The following is a 22,500-nucleotide window of genomic DNA, read 5'->3' as shown; positions in this document are numbered from 1 at the left end:
TGTGTGTGTGTGTGTGTGTGTGTGTATATATACATATGTGTGTGTGTATTTTCAATCCGTGGTTAAAATTATAGACACCAAAAAGAAGGACCAAGACCACGGAAATCTAGCTGAGGATTTGTTCATTCTTTCATAATTAAACTGACATGCTTATTTCTGTGTATGACTTTTGGCTAATTAGTTTTGTTGAAATAAAAGGCCATCTCTCCATACGGAGACGCCTCCCATCTGGTACTCCCTCTACCACCCCCATCCAACACATTTGACAGCTTTTAGTGATCAGGAGATCCTGGGGAAAAAAAGGCAGCTGGTACAATTTGACAGTTCGGGATGAGTTGTCGTCGTATGATTCTTCCCCCAATGACTTTGTTGGGAAGAGAAATTGAAAGACTTTTAATTTTCTTTCGAGACGAGGACGGAGCGAAATTCTGGTGAAGGTTCTCTCTCTCTCAGATTTAGCGGCATTTATCTCAAAATTTTTGTGTTCTACGTCTCTCCGGCACTATACCTATACTGTATGTATGTGTGCGTTAGCATACAAATATATAATATATATATATATATATATATATATATATATATATATATATATATATATATATATATATATATATAATAATATATATATATATATACTGTATATATACTGTAGATGTTTGCCTAAAGGGATGGTTCCAGAAGTTTTAAAAGGAGACTTATGCTGACGGGGATTGCTCATTTTGCCGTTTTTCACTTTATCAATTTTTTCACTTCACACACACACAGTGATATTCACATTAAGGGGAAGAAATATATTCTTGAAAAATGTGAGCTTTGGTCCATCACTGTGGGCTTTTCAGACTTAAAAGAAACTTAGTGGTGGACGAAAGCTCACTGTGAATATATTTTTTCCATATTTATCTATCTATCTATATATATACAGTATATATATATATATATATATATATATATATATATATATATATATATATATATATATATATATATGTACATACATACATATACATATATATATACATAATAACATTATATTTTCATTTATGTGAACTTCACGTTATGCATTTGTTATACTGTATATATATTTATTTGGAGTTTGTTTTATCCTAAGGTCGTTGTCGTTCCCTAGGCTGCGGTTCCTTGGTCAAACACCTGCACAAACTTGCAGAAAGAGAAAAAGACGTTTATATACTGTAATCTCAGAAGGTCGACAGGAAAAAATAGGAAGACAACCCATACACCGTGCAATATTTGATGTTTTTTTTTTTTTTCTTTTTTTTTTTTTACAAGGGTAGTTTGAGGAGTAATCTGATGGACACCAGGTGAATAAGGCTACCTTTACTTTACCTCCAGGGTTTGATGGTATGTTTCTACGCGAGTTATCTTCCTGATATCAGCTGTAGTTGCAAACCCATGGCTGCAGAGTTGCAATTCCAGAATCTAGAATCATTGCCTTTTTGTAAGTTACAACTGTAGGACTTCATTTGTCAGCTGTAACTTACAATTGTAAAATTGCAGAATTCGTAAGAAATAGAAATTCTTCTAGTCTGCAAACATCTCTTGGACAGTGAGTAGCCTGGAGCTGGGAAGATGGCCATAGCTCGCGGCCAGGAAGTTGGTCACAGCACAGGATCAGTGAAAGTAGTCTCACTGGTGTGAGTTTATCAAAGGCGTATAATTTATGTGGTATTTTCATCGCATTAATCAGTTAAGCTTTTTTATATATTGCCATAACCCATACACAAGGATAGTCTGTCAGCGATGCTCTCTCTCTCTCTCTCTCTCTCTCTCTCTCTCTCTCTCTCTCTCTCTCTCTCTCTCTCTCTCTCTCTCTCTAGAATTTGACCCCGGGGTAGTTGAAGGCCATTAAGTTACCCTGCACGTCCTTCTTGGCTTTGAGACACACCAATCAACATTTCGCATTCTTATCAGATGACCCTCTCCTCGAACTCTACAGGTATTCGTTGCACTCCTTTGTTTTAGGTAACAGAAATCTCACTCCAGATTTGGGAGCCTCCTGTTTCGAGATGAATCCATTTTCCTCCCCGAGGGAGTGCGAGTAGCATCCCACACGTACTTGAAGCAACAGTAACGGTGTGTACGAGGTCAAAACAAGGTTAAAATGGTATAATTCGAGAAAGTCGAAGGTTAAAATAACATTAACTCGAAAGTTTTAACCTTGTATCTCGACCCAAACTTTTGCAGCTTTTCTCATCCATTATTTTCTCGTTCCGGTGAGAAGGCGCCTTGAGTCCCACGTGAATTGAATCTGTGAAATCTTTTGTTGGACCTTTTTCCAGTTTAAATTTGATATTTCTAAGACGTATACATTAAAATATTATGGTTTTCATATTTTTGTAGTTTACAGCTTACCCATATTTTTATCATACACACACACACACACACACACACACACACACACATATATATATATATATATATATATATATATATATATATATATATATATATATATATATATATATATAATAAAGTGTATGTGTTTGTGGGAATTTTGGCATTTGTACATGTGTGACTTTTCATATCCACAAATATCTTGTTATATCGAATTCCCTACACCTTGGGGATAACTTACACCAATAATTACGAGTTGAGAGCATCAGAGAGAGCAGCACAAAAACAGTAACAGTTTACCACAAAACTGATTACAGGACAGCATACAGTCGGGAGACAGACGCCCTTTGGAGGATCATCTTCAGTCAGGTAACACTGAAGGCACCCTTTGAGAATGTATTGCCTAGAGTCTTCAGTAGGCCCAACATGATAGTCGGCCTTGTGTCTAGGAACAGCACTGCTCTTAGGGGATCCAAGGAATCAAAGACCAGTGTGGTCGTAAATTCAAATGTTTGCTAAACCTGACAAAGACAAGCATTACTGGATGCAGACACCAGTGTTCCAGTTTTAGGTAATGTGTACGGATTTGGCAGTGACCGCCATCCAATCCAAGAAAAACTATTAAAGAAGATTCTAATGGCTTCACAGTTGAGGCCCCTTTCCTTTCATACGGAGGAGAACTTTTCCAACGATAAATACAAGGCCACCATGCAAGACAGCACCTTCAGTAGCAATCTTAAACCAAGAATATATGTCAGATATGTGGATGACCTCTTCATCACACGGGCAAGTGAAGTAAAAGCTAGCAGATCCCCTAAAATCTAATTTGGTTCTCAACTTTAAAGTTGAGGCCAGCCAAGAGAAGTTCTTGTACATACTAAACCAACCCAGTATGTCGCATCAGTCTCTCCAAAACCTACAGTTCTAGGGCTCTGCCTCAGTGCCGGGGCAGAGTGCTTAGTCATACAAAAATAATGTCATTGCAACTACATTAGAAGGTCTTTCTGTCGCTGCAGTATCTGGAGAACTGTCTATGCCTATTTGGGACATGTGAGACAGTTGTTGACAAATAATGGATGCCCCAGTGATTTGACAGAGGAAGTGATAAGGAAGAAAATGGAAGAGTTCCACACAAGCTGACATATGGACTTCAGATTGGCCCACAGAGAGAGTCCATATATATATATATATATATATATCCATATATATATATATATATATATATATATATATATATATATATATATATATATATATATATATATATATATATATATATATATATATATATATAAACACCCGTTTACATTTATTTTGGACGACTAATGATTGATGATATTTCATTAAGCTTTGTATTGTTTGTTACTTTCATCTGTGGCTATCGAGGACTCGTGCTTTTCATGACAAAGTGTGAATATTTTCCTACATTTGCGATTTCTTTATCTCAATGTAATTATTTGATTGTCCCAATATGGCATAGAGTAGTGATTTTGATATGTAAGGCAGCAGTTGTTCGGTTAATACTGAACTGACAATATTTAATCTTGGTCATATATCATTTCATGATTCATATTTAATAATTTAGTCGTATTTTAATATGTGGAATGCGAACTGTTTTGCTCCAAGCCAAATAAAATACTTATATTTCTAATTAAACGCGGAAAGTTTTGCTCAATAATATATCCCTTAATCTCAATATCATTTATTGGAAATACGAATGAGTTCATCGTGATATCCTGCATCATTATGCAGATGGTTTAAATACTTCTGTACTTTCAATGCTCTTATGCCTAGTCACAGATTGTACCGTCGGTAATGAACATTTAACATACGTTATTGCAGTCACTTTTTACTTGAATAAGTGTAGGCACTATTTGTTCTTTTTATGCTCTCCGTTTTTACCTAAATGAATTTTCAGTGCTCTCTCTCTCTCTCTCTCTCTCTCTCTCTCTCTCTCTCTCTCTCTCTCTCTCTCTCTCTCTCTCTCTCTCTCTGGGTGTAGGTAAATATTACTAACAACAGTCATCTAATAAACGGCTCATTTTTTGTTCGGTTAATATCGTAAGCTTTCCAGCCGATTCCCATATGTAACTTACATCCCGAAAGTAGTCAGTAAGACAAGGTTTCAGCAGATATTCTTCAAGAAATGGAATATCCATTCATTTTTTATTCAAAATGAATAGCTCGAATAGACGAGAAACTCGGGCAAGACCAAAAAATTAAAGAGGAACGGAAGGAAAAAATTTGTATTACGCTTGTGAAAGAATTAAGGGTGCAGGAACCTGAGAACCTCTGGGGCTTCATTACTGAAAGTCTTTAAGAAATGTTGTATAATTTCGTATTGTTGTATCCTAAAGAGCGGTGTGTCTTCCTGATTTAATGGTTCAAAGTGAACCCACCGCCTCCAGCATGACTGGACGTTTAGCACACCTGATCACAAATCACCTGGCGGAGTTGCCTATTCCCGACGCGGCAAAGGTTATTTTTTCTTAGTAATAAATTACTGTACCTTTGTGTCCGACGTGCAAACTTGATTGTTGCCAGAACTGGAGTGGATGGTATGTTGCGTTGGTGGTGAATATCCTTTGCTATTTTTATCACGAACTTTGATTTTAACATTAAGAAGTTCAGTTGCAGCAACTGTATACTCGCGCTTTCAGAAAAATACATTGATTAACATCTGTGTATAAAGATTTTATGATCTACAGGTAGGGGAAGTAATAATAATAATAATAATAATAATAGTAATAATAATAATTTCAGATTTGTAAACACTTAGTTAGGTTAATAGGTATGTTAGCAGTAACAGTAATGGTTATTTTCATTAAGAAGTATTGAAAACAAGAGTCCTGGTTCTGATCAGTCCATCATATTCATAATACCAGTATGTTGATAAATGTCTTCCTTCTTCCATGTTTACCCGGTATTGATGTTAGTACTGATTTCAAATACAATTTTTATGATATTGTAGAAGACAGTAGTACATCATTATACAGATGCATTCCTGCATGCATGTGCTTGCAGACACACACACACACACACACACACACACACACACACACACATATATATATATATATATATATATATATATATATATATATATATATATATATATATGTGTATATATATATATATATATATATATATATATATATATATATATATATATATATATATGTGTGTGTGTGTGTGTGTGTATATATACATGACGTGCTGCTTATATGTTTGTGTATGTATAAATAAGGCACTGGACTATCGTTTTCATGAGTCTCCTATAGTATTTATTGTTTCATTGAAATATATCAGTGAACTAGTCAATAATATTATAGGTAACATATATACATATGTATATGTATATATATATATATATATATATATAGAGAGAGAGAGAGAGAGAGAGAGAGAGAGAGAGAGAGAGAGAGAGAGAGAGAGTTACGTATGCACGTATGCATAATTTCAAATAGTATCCTGAATAATTGATGGTTCTTTTTCTTGTCTTGGTCTTCACATCATAAATATAAAAGTTAAGGAGAAGCAGGGACGCAGTACGTATTTCTCATCCTGCTATGAATGGGTTCAGATGAGAGTAATTACCTCAGCATAATTAATGTTATTAACTTTCAGTTTTACAAGTGACTTTAATTATTAGAAGATCAATCGCACGAAGGGGAATTTTGAAAGCTGTGGTTGATATTGAAGGAAGTTGTAATTTTATGTTTCATAAAGGCACCGTGGAAGAGAGTTCAGGTAAACAAGATGCTCAGTCAGAAAAATACGGTATACGCAAGCGTGCATTATATCGATATGTCTATTTATCTATCTATCTCTTTATACGATATATAACATATAATATATTATAATATATATATATATATATATATATATATATATATATATATATATATATATATATATATATATATATATATATACATACTATAGATAATGTAAAGAATGACTATTACACCACCTCAAGCGGGGACTTAATTGTGGAATTTATTCCACAGTTAAGATCGTCTAAGACACAAGACAGTTTTTACTGATTGTCTATAAGTTTATACCTAAATTATTTCTTTATGATGATTGTCATCATTATTATTCACACAACGCCTACTCTCTAGAAGTTCGAACCTTCATAATCTATCATCGCCCCCAGTCATCCTCATCCTCCCTTCTTCTCGCTTTCATCCAAGTAGTTCGAGGAAGCATTTTCCCCGAGATGTAACCGAGTACCGGCACCTTTCCCTGGAAAAAGCGGAACGCCATATCTTAAAAACTAACCATAGAATTTTCTTGAAAATAATCTCATTGTTTCCCACACCTAAATTATGGCGTTGAAATCTTCCCTAACCCAACCTAACCTAACCTAACCTAGGGGCATGTCAAAATAAAAAGGGCGGCTGGCGCAATGCTATCATAGCCTACATCTCAGGAATTTGCTTCCGGGACTATTAACTCTTGTGGTACCCACCCACAGGAGCCCAGTTGAACCAGTTGAAAGAGAACGTTTCCAGGCCATCCCCATCTCCCTTTCATCGTTGTCTCATCTTTATTTGGAACTTCCTTCATTTCCTTATGGAATCATGTCTGATTATATTCTGCTATCTGATTCCTTTATCTTCTTAAATCTTGATTCTTAAAATCGACAGATTCTATGTATGATTTCACTGTCATATCTTAATACATGTCCGTATAGCAGTACAGATCGTACCTTACATATGTATAATCTTACTGCATGTCGAGTTTCAGTCCAATTATTAGTCTTCCACTAGAGACATCTAATGATATTTTTCATCCCACAGTGCATGCTCTCTCCTTATTATTTCTATTCTCCTTACATTTATATTGAGTCCTGTCTTTCTAGATATATAGTGCATTCTCTTAAGCAAGGTTTGTAAATCTTGTTATTTTGCTGGTTAAAACAGCATTCATCTACATATCCTAAGTTTGCCCAGTTTGTATGTTTACCAGTCTCAGAGCACTTTTCTTATTATAAAATACATGAGATGAGCATTTCTCTGTAGCACGCCAATCCAAATTCTCTTGACAAAACCCGTCAATATTTAATTTCAATTAGATTTCGTTTTTAAATGGGGTGTCGTAGTTATTCGTGGCCTTCTTCCATTAGAGTGTGAACGTTCTCCAAATGCCTTCTTAATCGACTATAGCCATTAGAAGAGGATTTTTAAATTGCATACAATGCTACACAGTATGGCTTCACAAATATTTGTTTTGGGAACTGTAGCCTTTTCCAAAGGGAACTTGTTCACCTCGAATCTTATTATATTTTTCTACAGATATTGATTATCGTCATTACAACCGACGTCCATGCAATTCCTTTGTAGTTACCAAATTCAGTCAGGCCAGTTTTCATTGGAATCTTAGCTGTGACTTCGAAAACTATGAATTGTTACATAAAAAACTCAGATCTTCGTCAGCTTCTAGTATATCAATCAGATTATCCCTCGTACCTTATATATATATATATATATATATATATATATATATATATATATATATATATATATATATATATATATATATATTGTGTGCGTGTGTAGATGTATGTATTCATGGTTACATATATATGAATGCACTCTGCATTATGCTATTTGATGTACTGTCAGCCTTGTTTAATGTAAGTAAATCGTCAAATGATTTTATGGTCATTCTGAAATAACTGAAAAATTTGGGCTCATATTCTCTCAGTTTTGGAAACAGATTTTTTAACATATCGTACGCATGTTATTTCCTCCACTTCCGTAATGCTTTCACAAAAATATTCCGTTCAGCGTTTTTTATTTTATTTTATTTTTATTCTATTTTTTATTTAATTATTTATTTATTTATTATTTTTTTTTATGATGATGATGTTATTGACCATTCCATGTTTTGACGGGTATTTTCCTCATCTTCCCTTCACCCAAGCATATTTCATCGGTAAGTCCAAGAACTCCCTAACATCAGTTCCACTCCGTAAGTGCAAGGTTTCGTCAACATCATCAGCCTGTTTGCCCAAGTATCGCTCTTATATCATCGTCTTCGTTGAACCTCCATATATAGACTTGAGTACTTAGAACGCTCCGATTTGCGTTCTGCATCTACTATCTGAAATTTGTCTGCTTGGCCCTTTTGCTTTTGTTTATGCTTCATTGTATCCCAGATCATCTCCAAGGTTCCCGTATTGTTACCCAATAACCCGCGCAAATTCTTTTTTCGCCATTATACACACTATTGATGTTAAACCAGTTCTCACTAATTGTCTGCATCTTCTCAGATGTCTCTAGAATTGCGGTTGGATTTCGACATTCAGTTGCAAATGCCTGTTGATGTTCATCTTCAATAATCTGTTTTATCAAACCCAGATACTCTGCCAGCATATTTTGATCTATAGCAGGGCAGTAACAAGTTGGTTATCACTGCTGACATCTGGTCCTGTGCAGCCCAGTTCATTTCCCAGTTTCTTTTCTCTTTTTGGATTAATAGCTGTGTGATCTACTTGGGGTCTAAGACTGCACTGCAGATGTCCAGGGTATTTTATAGGCGTCCTTGTGTTGGAAATGAGTACCGAAAAATGCCAAATTACTCGCAGCACAATACTGTGAACAGCAGCCTACTTTCATTTTCAGTCTCTTTCAGCCCTCTTATCCTATCTTACGTTTGTCTGTTAAATTTTTTCATCACATTCTTGTTTATTATCCTCTGTTATAGTCCACCTGATCCTTTATTGCGCTGTGTTTTATGATATAATGTCTTATTTTCTTTCTTTCTCCCGATTTTTTTTTCAGTTGTTAAATGTGTCCTTTTCCTTTCTCATAAGTCACACAGTCTTGATTATAGTCCCGACGCTAACAACGCATGCTTAGTATTTATAAATTAATATTGGTATTTTATGTTAATGTTGTTATATATGCGGTAATGTTTTCGAATAATATTTAAAAACTGTTTCCCTCGTTTTCTCATATAACAAGCAAGTAAATTATCATTTCCTTCTTTCTGTAAATAACGATTGCTGAAAGGAGCAATCTCAGCCAGCAGGGCGCGCAATTAGCATCTCTGCAAGTGCAGACCCAGGCTGAACAGCGGCAAAGGGACTTCCCTACGATTTCCAGACCTGTCCTCCTAATTTGTTGACGTGATCTGGTCGAGCATTTTTCTCTTTTGGGGAACGAGGAGGGGTGGAATGGGGGGGAGGGCACTGCTTGGTAGGTCGGGGTTGGGGCATCCTGTATATCCTTTCTACGGCATCTTTGTTTATCATGCCGGATCCGGTTTCTAATTAGGATGTTTAATGGCTTTTTTTTCCCCGGCCGTTACTAGGATTTCCAGCTTGAAATTGCCCGAGATTTCGACTTGAGGAAAAAGCTCGTAATGAGATATAAGACAGTTTTTTATAACATTTTTTATTTATTTTTATATATGTGTGAGTGTGCGTATTTTTGTGTACATATATATATATATATATATATATATATATATATAGTATATATATATATATGTGTGTGTGTGTGTGTGTGTGTGTGTGTGTGTGTGTGTATTTATGATATTGATATATTATGCAATATATATATATATATATATATATATATATATATATATATATATATATATATATATATTTATTTATTTATATGTATATATATATATATATATATACATACATAGAGAGAGAGAGAGCTTTTATTCTGGCAAGTGAGGTAAGAGCAGACCCTGGGCCATTTTTTGTCTTACCAGCGAAGTTGGAATGAGATCCTTACAGGTTTGGGACAGTACAGCAAGAAGAAATAACACCAGTATATGATTACTTTCTTCGCTGAGGCTGCCAGTGATTCTGAAGTTGGGTTTATATTGAAATTTGGGAATTACAAACAACACAGAAAGAAGCATTAATGCACGTACTGTAGTGATAAAATGCCTATATGAGGTGGAATTAATTCAGATTTCTCTATAAAATCGTGGAGATGATGCCGTATTTTCCTGGATTTTTAGTTTTCTGTAAAAGAAAATTATTGTGCCGGCTTTATCTGTCCATCCTCACTTTATTCTGTCCGCACTTTTTCTGTCCGCCCTCGGATCTTAAAAACAACTGAGGCTAGAGGGCTGCAAATTGGTCTGTTGAGCATCCACCCTCCAATCATCAAACGTGCCAAATTGCAGCCCTCTAGCCGAAGTAGTTTTTATTTTAACTAAAGTTAAAGTTAGCCATAATCGTGCTTCTGGAAACTATATAGGATATCCCACCACCGGGCCGTGGTTAAAGTTTCATGGACCGCGCTCATACAGCATTATACCGAGACCACCGACAGATAGCTCTGTTTTCGGTGGCCTTGATGATACGCTGTAGCGGCTGTACAGAAAACTCGATTCTTCGGGGCATTTTTTACTTGTCTTATTCAAATTGGATGGACGAAAATGGAAGCGTAACGAAAGCAAAATCAAAAGGTGAGAGAAGGTCACTCATCTCACATGAGAGCTGAAGTAATACCCAGATGATACCCTTCCTTGATGCAACATTTTCCATCAGTTTAGATAAAAAGGACCCAGAAAGCCCGTTTAGGATGAGCCTTTTTAAAGGTACTTGTTCTTAGCTCTCCATCTCTCCAACCATGGTAACTCCTTTAGGGGAAAGATTTTTAGGTACGTTGATGAGTTTTTATCCTGTTCTGTGGGAATGTCTGCTTACTGTGAATAATAATAATAATAATAATAATAATAATAATAATAATAATAATAATAATAATAATAATAATAATAATAATAATAATTGTAGTAACAGTGAGTTCGTACAAGCAGGCTACAGTTGCGTTATCCTCGTCCGTGGGTTTAGATTTAAGGGTGAAAAAGCCGACCTTATAATCTGCTCTGGGATGTAGGTTAGAAAATTGAATTGTTTTTAAGTAAACAGCCGTAATAATATCATAGGGTGGTTATTATTATAACTAGAATTATGATTATTTCTGCTAGTAGTAAAAATGGTATTTCATGATATTCGTTTATGTCATTGGTAGTGATTTAACGAGAGAAATATTTACATTATTATATATATAATTTTTTTTTTTTGTCTATCACAGTGATCGTATTGGACTTGGTTTTTTTTTTTTATAGTGTGGGGTTCCGGGTTGCATTCTGCCTCCTTAGGTGTCCATCACTTTCCTCACTATGTGAGCTGTTTCTAGTAGCACACTCTTTTGCATGAGTCCTGGAGCTACTTCGGCATCTAATTATTATTATTATTATTATTATTATTATTATTGATTATTATTATTGATAAATTGTATATTTTAAGACATAATAATATAATTGATAAATTGTATATTTTATCAATTATATTATTGTGGCTTTTTAATCATTATTTTCGATCACAATATAGTGATGCTCCACAGTTATTATTATTATTATTCTAACGCAGAAGACTTGCTCTTAAGTAACGGAAATTTGTGTGCGTCATCCTTATTACTTTTAATGAGAACCTTAAGAAAAGATCAACAATACAAAGTCATATGCAGCATTTCTTCTTTAACAAAGGTTTCCCATTCGTATTTTTCCTCCTTTTTATCTAAGAGATGAATAAGTTTCTATCCTTTGCAGTGAAGGTTACTGCAGGTGTTGCATACCTTGTATACCAGCAGTATGAATCATAGAGATCTTTTTAGTGTATATAAGTTAATGTTCCTTTCATCTTCAGCCACACTACCATAATGAATATTGCCCGTGTTATTTTTGTTTTGAAATGAGGTAAAAAAAAATTAGCTTGAAATTATATGAGTAAATATATTGCGGAGGTAAATTTGTAACTGGTAAATCAATGATTAGCCACAAATTTTAAGTTAATTAAGAGTCTGAAGTGAAAAAGAGCAAAAGGGTGTAAAGAAACAAAATCAAGAGAGTATCTTTTTGTTTGAATAAACCTGACACAGAGCATCACTCGGATTCTTTCCTTCTGTCGAGCTTTAAAGTTTCTTTTCCTGGCTTCTATGACCTCTTTCTTTACAAGGCAGATCTATAGCTACCAGAGAGAGAGAGAGAGAGAGAGAGAGAGAGAGAGAGAGAGAGAGAGAGAGAGAGAGAGAGAGAATTACACTTTCAGATGTTGTCCTGTAAGGGTGACCAAACATTTCTGAATATGCAGTACCCCTATTTTGCACCTCTTGCTCTTCCTGCTAAAGAGGGGCACATTGGCTAAAGAGAAGTCTTATTTTAACACGAGAAAACCTTGATATTGTCCACTTGGTTTTGTATGAAGTTAAGGCCTGTAGGTTCCGGACCTTAGCCTTTAATGTCCTCAACTAACCTAGGTTAAAAAAAAAGGGGGAGGGGCCGGGGTAAAAGAGCGGGGGAAATAAATGAGGCCTGATATCAAAGAAAGCCAAAGGGCCTTCGCTTGAGCAATGGAAGATTATTGACAAAAGTGAACACAGAAGCAAAGATACAAAGATTAGCGTTAGAGAAACGGTTACTAAATTAAACAATCCGAGAAGAGCTATTTCCACGGAGTGAATGAAAGCATTGGTGGCCTGGCAGGTGTTACAAGGCCATCTGAGTTGATGAGGACGACGAACCCTCTCTTACAGCTCAACAGAAAAGAACCTTGTCCTTTACGTGTGTCTGAATTTATAGTTATTTTCGTTTTTCTCTCGTGTATGTATGTATACAGGAAATGTAAAAACACCGTATCGTGCTTCCGAGTTATCAATAGAAGGATCCACAATGATACTCTTGTTTAGCAAGACGAAATGTCAGTATTTCTACAATACATTTCGTCTTGCTAAACAATAGTGTTACTGTGGATCCTTCTATTGACATGTACATACATACATACATATATATATATATATATATATATATATATATATATATATATATATATATATATATATATATATATATATATATATATATATATATATATATATATATATATATATATATATATATATATATATATATATATATATATATATATATATATATATATATATATATATATATATATATATATATATATATATATATGTGTGTGTGTGTGTGTGTGTGTGTGTATGTATGTTTATTGCTCTTGTAGATAAAATTTTTCTTATTACGTGGTGATAAATTAATCATTTATTTAGTTAGGTGGTAGTAAATTCGTTTACCATGCATTTGAAAGTGCCAAAACCTAAGAAGAAAACGAAGTTCCCATTTTAATCATTCAGTTTCCTTTTCCACATTTCACGTCTCATATTGAGTAAGATAGATGTGATGGAGTTCAGAAGAGAGAGAGAGAGAGAGAGAGAGAGAGAGAGAGAGAGAGAGAGAGAGAGAGAGAGAGAGAGAGAGAGAGAGAGAGTAGTTTGCCCAGAATTTATGTGAGCAATTCAAGTGGTGTTGAGATGTTAAGCTTTGTCAAGGTTGAAATTTATTTTTTACTCGCTTTAAATTGATTACGCCTTTGCTTTGTGTCAACTAAATTCTTTCAGATGAAAGAGGCAAGAATTCTGAATGTAGTTGTTTGTACCTTTCTTATGTTTTTGTTTTGTTGATGTGAATTGCGTAAATGGTGGTGATTTTGTTTTGAGTGTTCTTATATAATCTGTTCGTTTGTTCATTTATTTTATTTTGCTATGATTTGTGTCTTATTTACTTTTAATTTCACAAGTATAATTATGTGACCAACTATGAATATTGCCTTTGAAACCATTTATTTTATATATTCCCTCAACGTTTTAGTCTTGAAATATAATTATGTGACTAGCTATGAATATTGCCTTTGAAACCATTTATTTTATATATACCCTCAACGGTTTAGTCTATGTTGTAATTATTCTGTAACGTTAAACTGTCAGGTGTTTTGGCCTTAGCGTAAGGAATAATATTATCCGATTCACTGATACAATTAGGCAGACGTTTATTTTTTATGTTCAGTGTTTAATTTGATTTTAGAGTAATGATGATACACCGTTGAAATCGGCAGTGAAAATAAAAGCGAAGTGTATCCATACCTCGCAGTGTTGAAAGAATAAAACAGAAAAGTAAAATAGTTCCACTTGCAGAAAAAAGTTAAGTATACCTTAGTTTAACCAGACCATTGAGCTGATTAACAGCTCTCCTAGGGCTGCCCCGAAGGATTAGACTTATTTTACGTGGCTAAGAACCAATTGGTTACCTAGCAACGGGACCTACAGGATATTGTGGAATCCGAAACACATTATACCGAGAAATGGATTTCTAACACTAGAAATAAATTCCTCTAATTCTTCACTGGCCGGCCGGAGAATCGAACTCCACTTGCAGAGCCTCATCCGTTTCTCACTCTCTCTCTCTTAACCCTTAGTACACAATTACACTAATCTCCAGTGAAAAAAAGCAAGGTTGTAAGTAGAATCATCTCAAATCATAACCAACTTTCCCTGGTCCCTAAGCTTTTGAAATACTGACAGATGGGCAGACTAACAGAAAGGAACGAATACAGTTGAGAACGAGCCTGAGCTCCACGTTCCAGATGTACAATTTATATATATATATATATATATATATATATATATATATATATATATATATATATATATATATATATATATATATATATATATATATATATATATATATATATATATATATATATATATATATATATATATATATATATATATATATATATATATATATATATATATATATATATATATATATATTTATACATATACATATATACATACATATACATAGAGCCTCGATGGCCAAGTCGGTTAGAGCAGCAGCCTCGGACTTCTTACAGGTCTGTGGCTCGGGTTCAAATCCGCAGCCGACTGGTTAGAGAGGCGGAACTTTGCTATCCGTGTAGACACCCCGGGATTATGTATGTATTCAACGGATAGGTTTCCTTAAAAATACATGTACATACGCTACCGAGGTCTAAGCGATGACAGGCAGGCCAGCCGATCGAGACTACAAAGTCTACCCCAAAGCCAAATCAAAGTCCTTCAAAAAGAAGGCATCCTGCTTACCCCATACAAAAATGGGAAAAAAGCACGTTTAAAGAAGATATACTGTATATGTATATACATATACATACATACATATATATATATATGTATATATATATATATATATATATATTTATATATATGATGCAAAAAGCATAATTCTCATATGACCTTTCATTTGTGTGTATACATGTATATAATATACACACACATATATATATATATATATATATATATATATTATATATGCATACATACATGTATATTACTACATATAAAAGCATTATTCTTAAATGACCAATTACATGTATGTATATATATATATATATATATATATATATATATATATATATATATATATATATATATATATATATATATATATATATATATAATAATATATATAACATAACAGATGACATAATTCTGGGAGATTACACTGGTGGATAAAAATTCGTCGAAAGGGAAGTACAAAGAATGAGCCATATTTTTCCCAAATGTTTGCGTTATATGCATATTAACATGCAATAGACTCTGTTAGCAAGTGAAATACTGTGTCAAATATTCTAATTCTAATGACCAAGGCGCCTGACCGAATTTAAGCAAACCTGGTTGATCATGTGAACTGATGACGTCTGTTCCAGTACCCATTATCTGACATGCTATACAGTGTATGTTCTTATTTACATAAAATGTATTGTTTACTTTACTCTTTAGCTACAGTTCTTAGTTAACAATGAATATGTTTATCAAAATACTACAAACTATATTTCCTAATATAAACGCTAATATTATACGAGAAAGATTTATTAAAATATAGGAACAGCTATTTACAAAATTGTCACAAGCATAAATTCCCAATAAACTTACCGAATCTTTCCTAAATAGTGACCCCACGGGTTTTAGCCCTATATGTATCCACCTTTGCGGCGTGTTGATTACAACCCCGTTGGTGATTGCTGTAAAAACATAAACAAAAGACTGTAAATATCATAAAGAAATATTGGTCCTAGATAACGACCCCCGAAAACCCTTGGGGGTCACTATTTAGGAAAGATCCAACTTATGACTCAAGCTTGGTATTTTATATTTCATGGTTCAGTATATTGAATATTAGTATATTTTGTGCAAAAGTGAAGATTGAACGGCCCAGAATCACATGTAGCAATATTTAATTGCTGAATCAAAAAAATAAATATACAATAAAACTTTGAATGATAACTTTTGTGTGTTTCTGGAGTGTTCAACTCATGTTATTCCTCCGCTGTACCTCAATGAATCTGGCTGAAATTTATTTTTTTTACTTAGTAGTATATAATAGATCTGTCGAACACACCTTTAAAAATTCCAAAATAAACATATCTAAAAAATATACTCCTCTCTGTATGTCTCCTTGCTTACGATCGTTTTACATAATGTAATTTTAAGCCTTTGAAAGGCAATGTTCAGCAATAATGTTATTACGTAATTGTGATGATACCGTTCAAAACACGTCGAAATCCAATGGGACGCTTGTGTGCCTATGCCCAGCTTACAATCTCTCTCTCTCTCTCTCTCTCTCTCTCTCTCTCTCTCTCTCTCTCTCTCTCTCACACATTATTGATAATGTAATGTGACTTCTTTTAAAGTTATTTCTTAGCAATATTGTTTATGTGGAGTAGGCTTCATGTCGAGCAGGGCTACCGGAGGCCTTCCATTAGTGCAACAGACATCTCGATATTGTACTTTCAATCGACATAAAAAAATTATTGTAGGAGATGTTTGCAGCTAAAAGCAAAAGCAGATCGCTATTGTAAGTTTATTACTAAGGTAATATTTGTCTCAGAACGTGCTTGGAAAAAAATGGATTGTCTTTGACATTAATTATAAAAAAAACGCATTATGCTATTTTACTGACTTGATTATCCATATGCACATCCCTTACATTTAAACTTGCATTGCACTTTTACGTCGGCTTTTCGACTGTCTCTCTTCTATCACACTTGAACTGATATTCACAACCTCGAGTTCATAAGGATTTAGTTACTGGACGAAGAATTGTTTTCTCTTCAGAAAGGATTTTAAGAAGAGGTGTATGGATCTCAGATGGCTGTGAATCTTTATTTAATGGCTCGAAATTGAAGATATATAGTGGTTATAATCCGAGACAGGATGTTCTTTAAGTAAAACCGTGAAGAGCTCTTTAGGGATGTAGTGTAATTGTTTCCCGTGATAAATTTTCCCCAATTTTTTTTGCACACGTATATGCATACATACATATAAATATACTTACATATGCTGCAAGAGCCAGAAGGAAATAATAAAAGGAACCAGTATTTAGGTACTGATGGGTTTTCTCATCTCCTCTTGGCTCTTGCAATACTTTTAGTCACGTGATCCTGCTGAAAGATATATATATATATATATATATATATATATATATATATATATATATATATATATATATATATATATATGTGTGTGTGTGTGTGTGTGTGTGTGTGTGTGTGTGTGTGTGTGTGTGTGTGTGTGTGTATGTGTGTGTGTGTGTAGTATAATATATATGTGTGTGTATATGATGTCAGTTTGTGTACGTGTCAGCATTCGTGTGTTTAAACTGTATTTCTTTGCTCTCCTTCATTCGGGTGAGGAATTTAATGTGGTGTCCTTCCTCGTGGTGCAGGTGTGTGGGGAGCAGAATGTGAGCTGGAGGCCTGCAGCGAGGCCTACATGATCGACAGACAGGGCATCAGCGAAGGCCCGACGATCGAGTACTGCTCCTTGGTGTACCGTTATATCCAGTGTACCACCGAATACCGCAGCGTATGCAGGGGTACCATCCACTACCACAGCATCCAGCAGATGCTGAACACTTTCCAGACTCGGAATAATTGTTCCGAGGTTCTGTCGGGGGGCGTTGCCCCCGTCATCCCCGACGAGATCGAAGAGCCTGAGTCGACAGAGGGAGAGGGCTGTCGGTACCGGGGGAGCCTTGCCCCCGCCCTGTGCGGCCTCTTCGGGGACCCGCATCTCAAGACCTTCGATGGACAGTACATGACCTGCGGAGTGCGAGGGGCGTGGCCCTTGCTGAACACGCCCTTTCTGGCCATCCAGGTGACGAATGAGGCTGTTGGGCCTGATAATACGGCCACTGCTACGACCAAGGTGAGGTTTCTCGTCTTTATGGGAAGTATATTACTTCATTTAATGTTTGGGTCTGTACCATTATTATCCTTATCATTGTTAATTTCATGATTTTTCAGTTCTACTGTTTGAGAATTACGTTTCTGTCATGATTTTATTATTATTTATTATTATTATTATTATTATTATTATTATTATTATTATTATTATATTGCATAATTTTTTCTGTTATTTTGAAATTACCTAAATCCCTTAATTCCAAATCTGTGCCAAGTATTACTTAGGTTTATCAAAGTTTAATTAAGGCCTCTTCGGGAACGAAGCCACGAACTGCTTCTGAAACTTTCCTAATAAATTATATCTGACTCGGAGAACTTTCAGAGCATAATTAGACCCGAATTTCGAACTTTGTCACCGAAAAGCACCGGCTAATTTCATAAGCCGATTTCCACCGCAAGACTTCAGAAGTAAATCCGTTTAAATTGGTAGTGGGATAGAAGTGAAAGTCAAGGCAAAGCGCGATGAAGTTCGAAGGTCTAAATCAGTGATTCTTAAACTGGGGGCGCGCACCCCTAGGGGAGCACCAGAGGCTTCCAAGGGGGTTGCAGGCAGAGTTGCCAGATGGTGCCGTATTATTTTTTTAATTTGTGATGTTAATTGCAAAGTTGCCAAAAACATTATCACTGTTTCCATATGTTTTCTAATTATTATCTTAAAACATACCAAAAATTCAAAATATTAGTCAGTTTTCATTTCAAATCTTGTTTAAGAATTGTCTTTTATTGTTATAAGTATAATGGTATACAAATAGACAATATATTGTTTATAGTTTATAGTTGGCAAAAATTTCAGGGGTAGGGGCGCGTGGGGTCTATACATAATGCAGAGGGGGGAGCAAGGCAAAAAAGTTTAAGAACACTGGTCTAAATTGTCAAGTGTCAGTGACCTGCAGACTTTCCAGGCTTTATGTCAGTAGAATAAGTATTTATAAATGTGTTGTTATATTATAAAAGAGTAGGATTTAAATGCCACTTGATGTAGTAAAGAATTTAAATCAGTGTACAGAATGTATTAAGCAAAGTGAACAACCTCTTGAAAGTGAATTGTAGTTGATGTGATGAAATGAATAAATGAGTTAGCTTTAACGAATAAAATGAAGATTTTGAAGACATTTATATTTGGGAATAGGCTTAGTTGCCAAAAATTTAAAAATAATAGGAATGTCGGGTTCTTTTGCTACTCAGGAAAAATCGTTGTATCAAGAGTGCGATCATTGCAGAGGACATTTTTAATGAATCCTGCGTTAGAAGAAAACGAATTTCAGTTGGCAGGTATTTTACTCCTGAAGGATTGATTTTTGAAGGAAAAGGGAGGTTTTTCATTCCTGAAGAGTTGATTTTTGAAGGAAAATGGAAAGCTTTTCATTCGTGAAGGATGGACTTTTGAAGGAAAAGGGATAAGATGTGCAGCCTAATTCCCTTATGCAGTAATAACCGAAAGAAAATCATAAAATTGGACGGGAAAGGGCGCGGCCTAAAAATGAAGGATAAAGTGAGTTTTTTTTTTTTTTTTTTTTTTTCAAAATTAGCTGACTAATTTTGTTTATGGCGAATAAAAATTTATCTCCACATGACATTCATTTTTTTCATAGTTAAGTTGAGTGCGGTCCTAGTTGAGGCGTCTTGAAAATAAGATATATTGGGATAAACGTATGAGAAGGTTGGGAAAAATGAAGGAAATGTTAAGTTTGCATGAGGTCTGACATTTGAATATTGAAGTAAAGATCCATCGCTAATTGATAATTGCACACCATGAAACGTACGTAGATGGAAATGGTTTCCAGTCGTGGTGGTGGTCTCTCTCTCTCCTTCCCATCCCCTGCCCCCCACCCCTCTCTCTCTCTCTCTCTCTCTCTCTCTCTCTCTCTCTCTCTCTCTCTCTCTCTCTCTCTCACACACACACACACACAAAGTTCTGTATTGCATTGTATGAAATTACTCTCTCTCTCTCTCTCTCTCTCTCTCTCTCTCTCTCTCTCTCTCTCTCTCTCTCTCTCTGTGTGTGTGTGTGTGTGTGTGTGTGTGTGTGTGTGATCCTGTAATGAAACGAGATTGGAAGTAAATGGAACATTCAAAATCCCAAATATTATTATTGCAATGGCCATTTCTCTTGACCGATATTCTGAAAATTACCTCTGCTTTAGGTCTTGACGTGAATAGCATTACTAGGCTGACCACTTGCCATATTTTGTTTCTCCCGTTGCGTTATAATCGGTTCTATTGATGCTGCTGTTTCTAGAGTTTTTTTTTTTTATCTTTCTGCATTGTCTCATAGTGATAGTCACCTCTATACTAAAAAAAATCTGAGCGGTTTCAGTGCTTCTTTATTGAGTTTCACTTTTGGGGTGATTACTGTTGTTGGTGGTATTCATCGACATCATAACTACTAAATCACAGCTACTAAAGGGAGCTGAATAACGTGTTGTACAAGAGAGAGAGAGAGAGAGAGAGAGAGAGAGAGAGAGAGAGGGTAAGCTCATTAGCTAACCGAGGGACAGTAATTCCTTCCAATAGTTGTCACCGTAAATGGATTTCGCGGGTAAAGTTCTGCCTTTATGCGCGCAAAACTTTTTGTTTAATGACGTCATTAGCACGTCATTTAATGATGGCATTAACACGTCATCAAGAGATTAGAGGAAAGTTGCAGGGATAAAAATGACTTAGGTCTTTTTATCCCCTAAATTATTAAATACTCCTGGACTATTAAAATCAAGCCACATGAGGTGATTTTTGAATTTATGATTAATCAAGAGAAATTTAATGGTATTGTGGAGAGAACAAAATAAAGAAGACACAGTTGTTGGGGAAATTATTTCAATGATTAAGACGTAAATTGTTTAATAACGAAAATGAATTATCTCTCACCAAGTCTACTTTTTCCTAAAGAAACGAGGAAGAAAACCGTATGATGTAAAGTCCAGAGACTTTTAAAATAGGAACGGTAACAAAATGTTAAAAACCGGAGCGTGGATATGGAAGGTAAAAAACATTCTTCGACCAGCCTGGTCCGATTACGTGAATGAGTCTGGTGTCCGCGGAAGAAGAGCTGGAAGTGTATCCTCAGAAGTCCCTTTTGTTATCAAAAGATACAGTGCTACTTAGGTTTCATATGAACACAATAATTGTAATCGCTCCCTGCCATATATCGGTCAACATCTGCTTCAAATGTTGGAGAAGGTGTGCTATAGATTTTCCTTTCCTTGCTTTGGGTTAGTAAACTGTTGAAATATGCCAGCACAGACAGTAAGTTTGTTTTGTATATGAAACATAGACCCCATAAGGAAGTAAGTCCTGAAACAGGATACTGTAAAATCTGTGAGTGAAGTTGCATATATATTGAAAGCGTATATTTTACTACAAAACGAAAACAATGTTGTCTCAGATTCAAGAAATGCAAGCCTGGTAGTGACACGCAAAGGGGGAGCTACTTTGGCCTCTCTCTCTCTCTCTCTCTCTCTCTCTCTCTCTCTCTCTCTCTCTCTCTCTCTCTCTCTCTCTCTCTCAGAGAAAATCTCCGACAATTTTCTGGACAGGTTTTGTATTTCCAGGTTCTGTTTGGACCATATATATTTTTATCGGACGTCACTGCGACGTCTGTCGGTATCACCTTCGGTAACTGAGCTTGGTTCATTCTGTATACGGCAAGAAAATAGAGTTGGCAGAGAGAGAGAGAGAGAGAGAGAGAGACGGAGATTTTAAGTATTAAAAGTAAAGCAAAATGTTTACCTCTAAATTGTTCATAGTTAGGCTTAAAATGTGGATGAAGTCCACGGCAATAGGCTACCCATTTTCATTAATGTAACATTATTTTCAACCAGTTACGCCATCATCTGTATCAGTGTTGAAGCCATCCGTGATATATATATATATATATATATATATATATATATATATATATATATATACATACATATATATATGTTTGTGTGTGTGTGTATGTATGTATGTGTGTGGTTGTGTGCGTTTGAGTATATTATTTTAAACTGAATTTTTAAGTACAT

The 22,500-nt window shown here is 35.0% G+C and overlaps 1 protein-coding gene across 1 annotated transcript in view; it reads left to right on the top strand.

The window, feature by feature from the left end:
• LOC136855887 (repulsive guidance molecule B-like) overlaps positions 1–22,500 on the top strand; it is a 296,660-nt gene that overhangs the window by 183,182 nt on the left and 90,978 nt on the right. The window contains exon 3 of the mRNA XM_067133328.1: positions 17,980–18,461. Coding sequence (XP_066989429.1) covers positions 17,980–18,461 — 482 coding nt within the window. The remainder of the gene's footprint in view (positions 1–17,979; positions 18,462–22,500) is intronic.

This window comes from Macrobrachium rosenbergii, chromosome 3 (genome assembly GCF_040412425.1).
Source record: "Macrobrachium rosenbergii isolate ZJJX-2024 chromosome 3, ASM4041242v1, whole genome shotgun sequence".
In the NCBI taxonomy this organism is placed as follows: domain Eukaryota; kingdom Metazoa; phylum Arthropoda; class Malacostraca; order Decapoda; family Palaemonidae; genus Macrobrachium; species Macrobrachium rosenbergii.
This window is presented reverse-complemented; position numbering and strand designations above follow the sequence as displayed.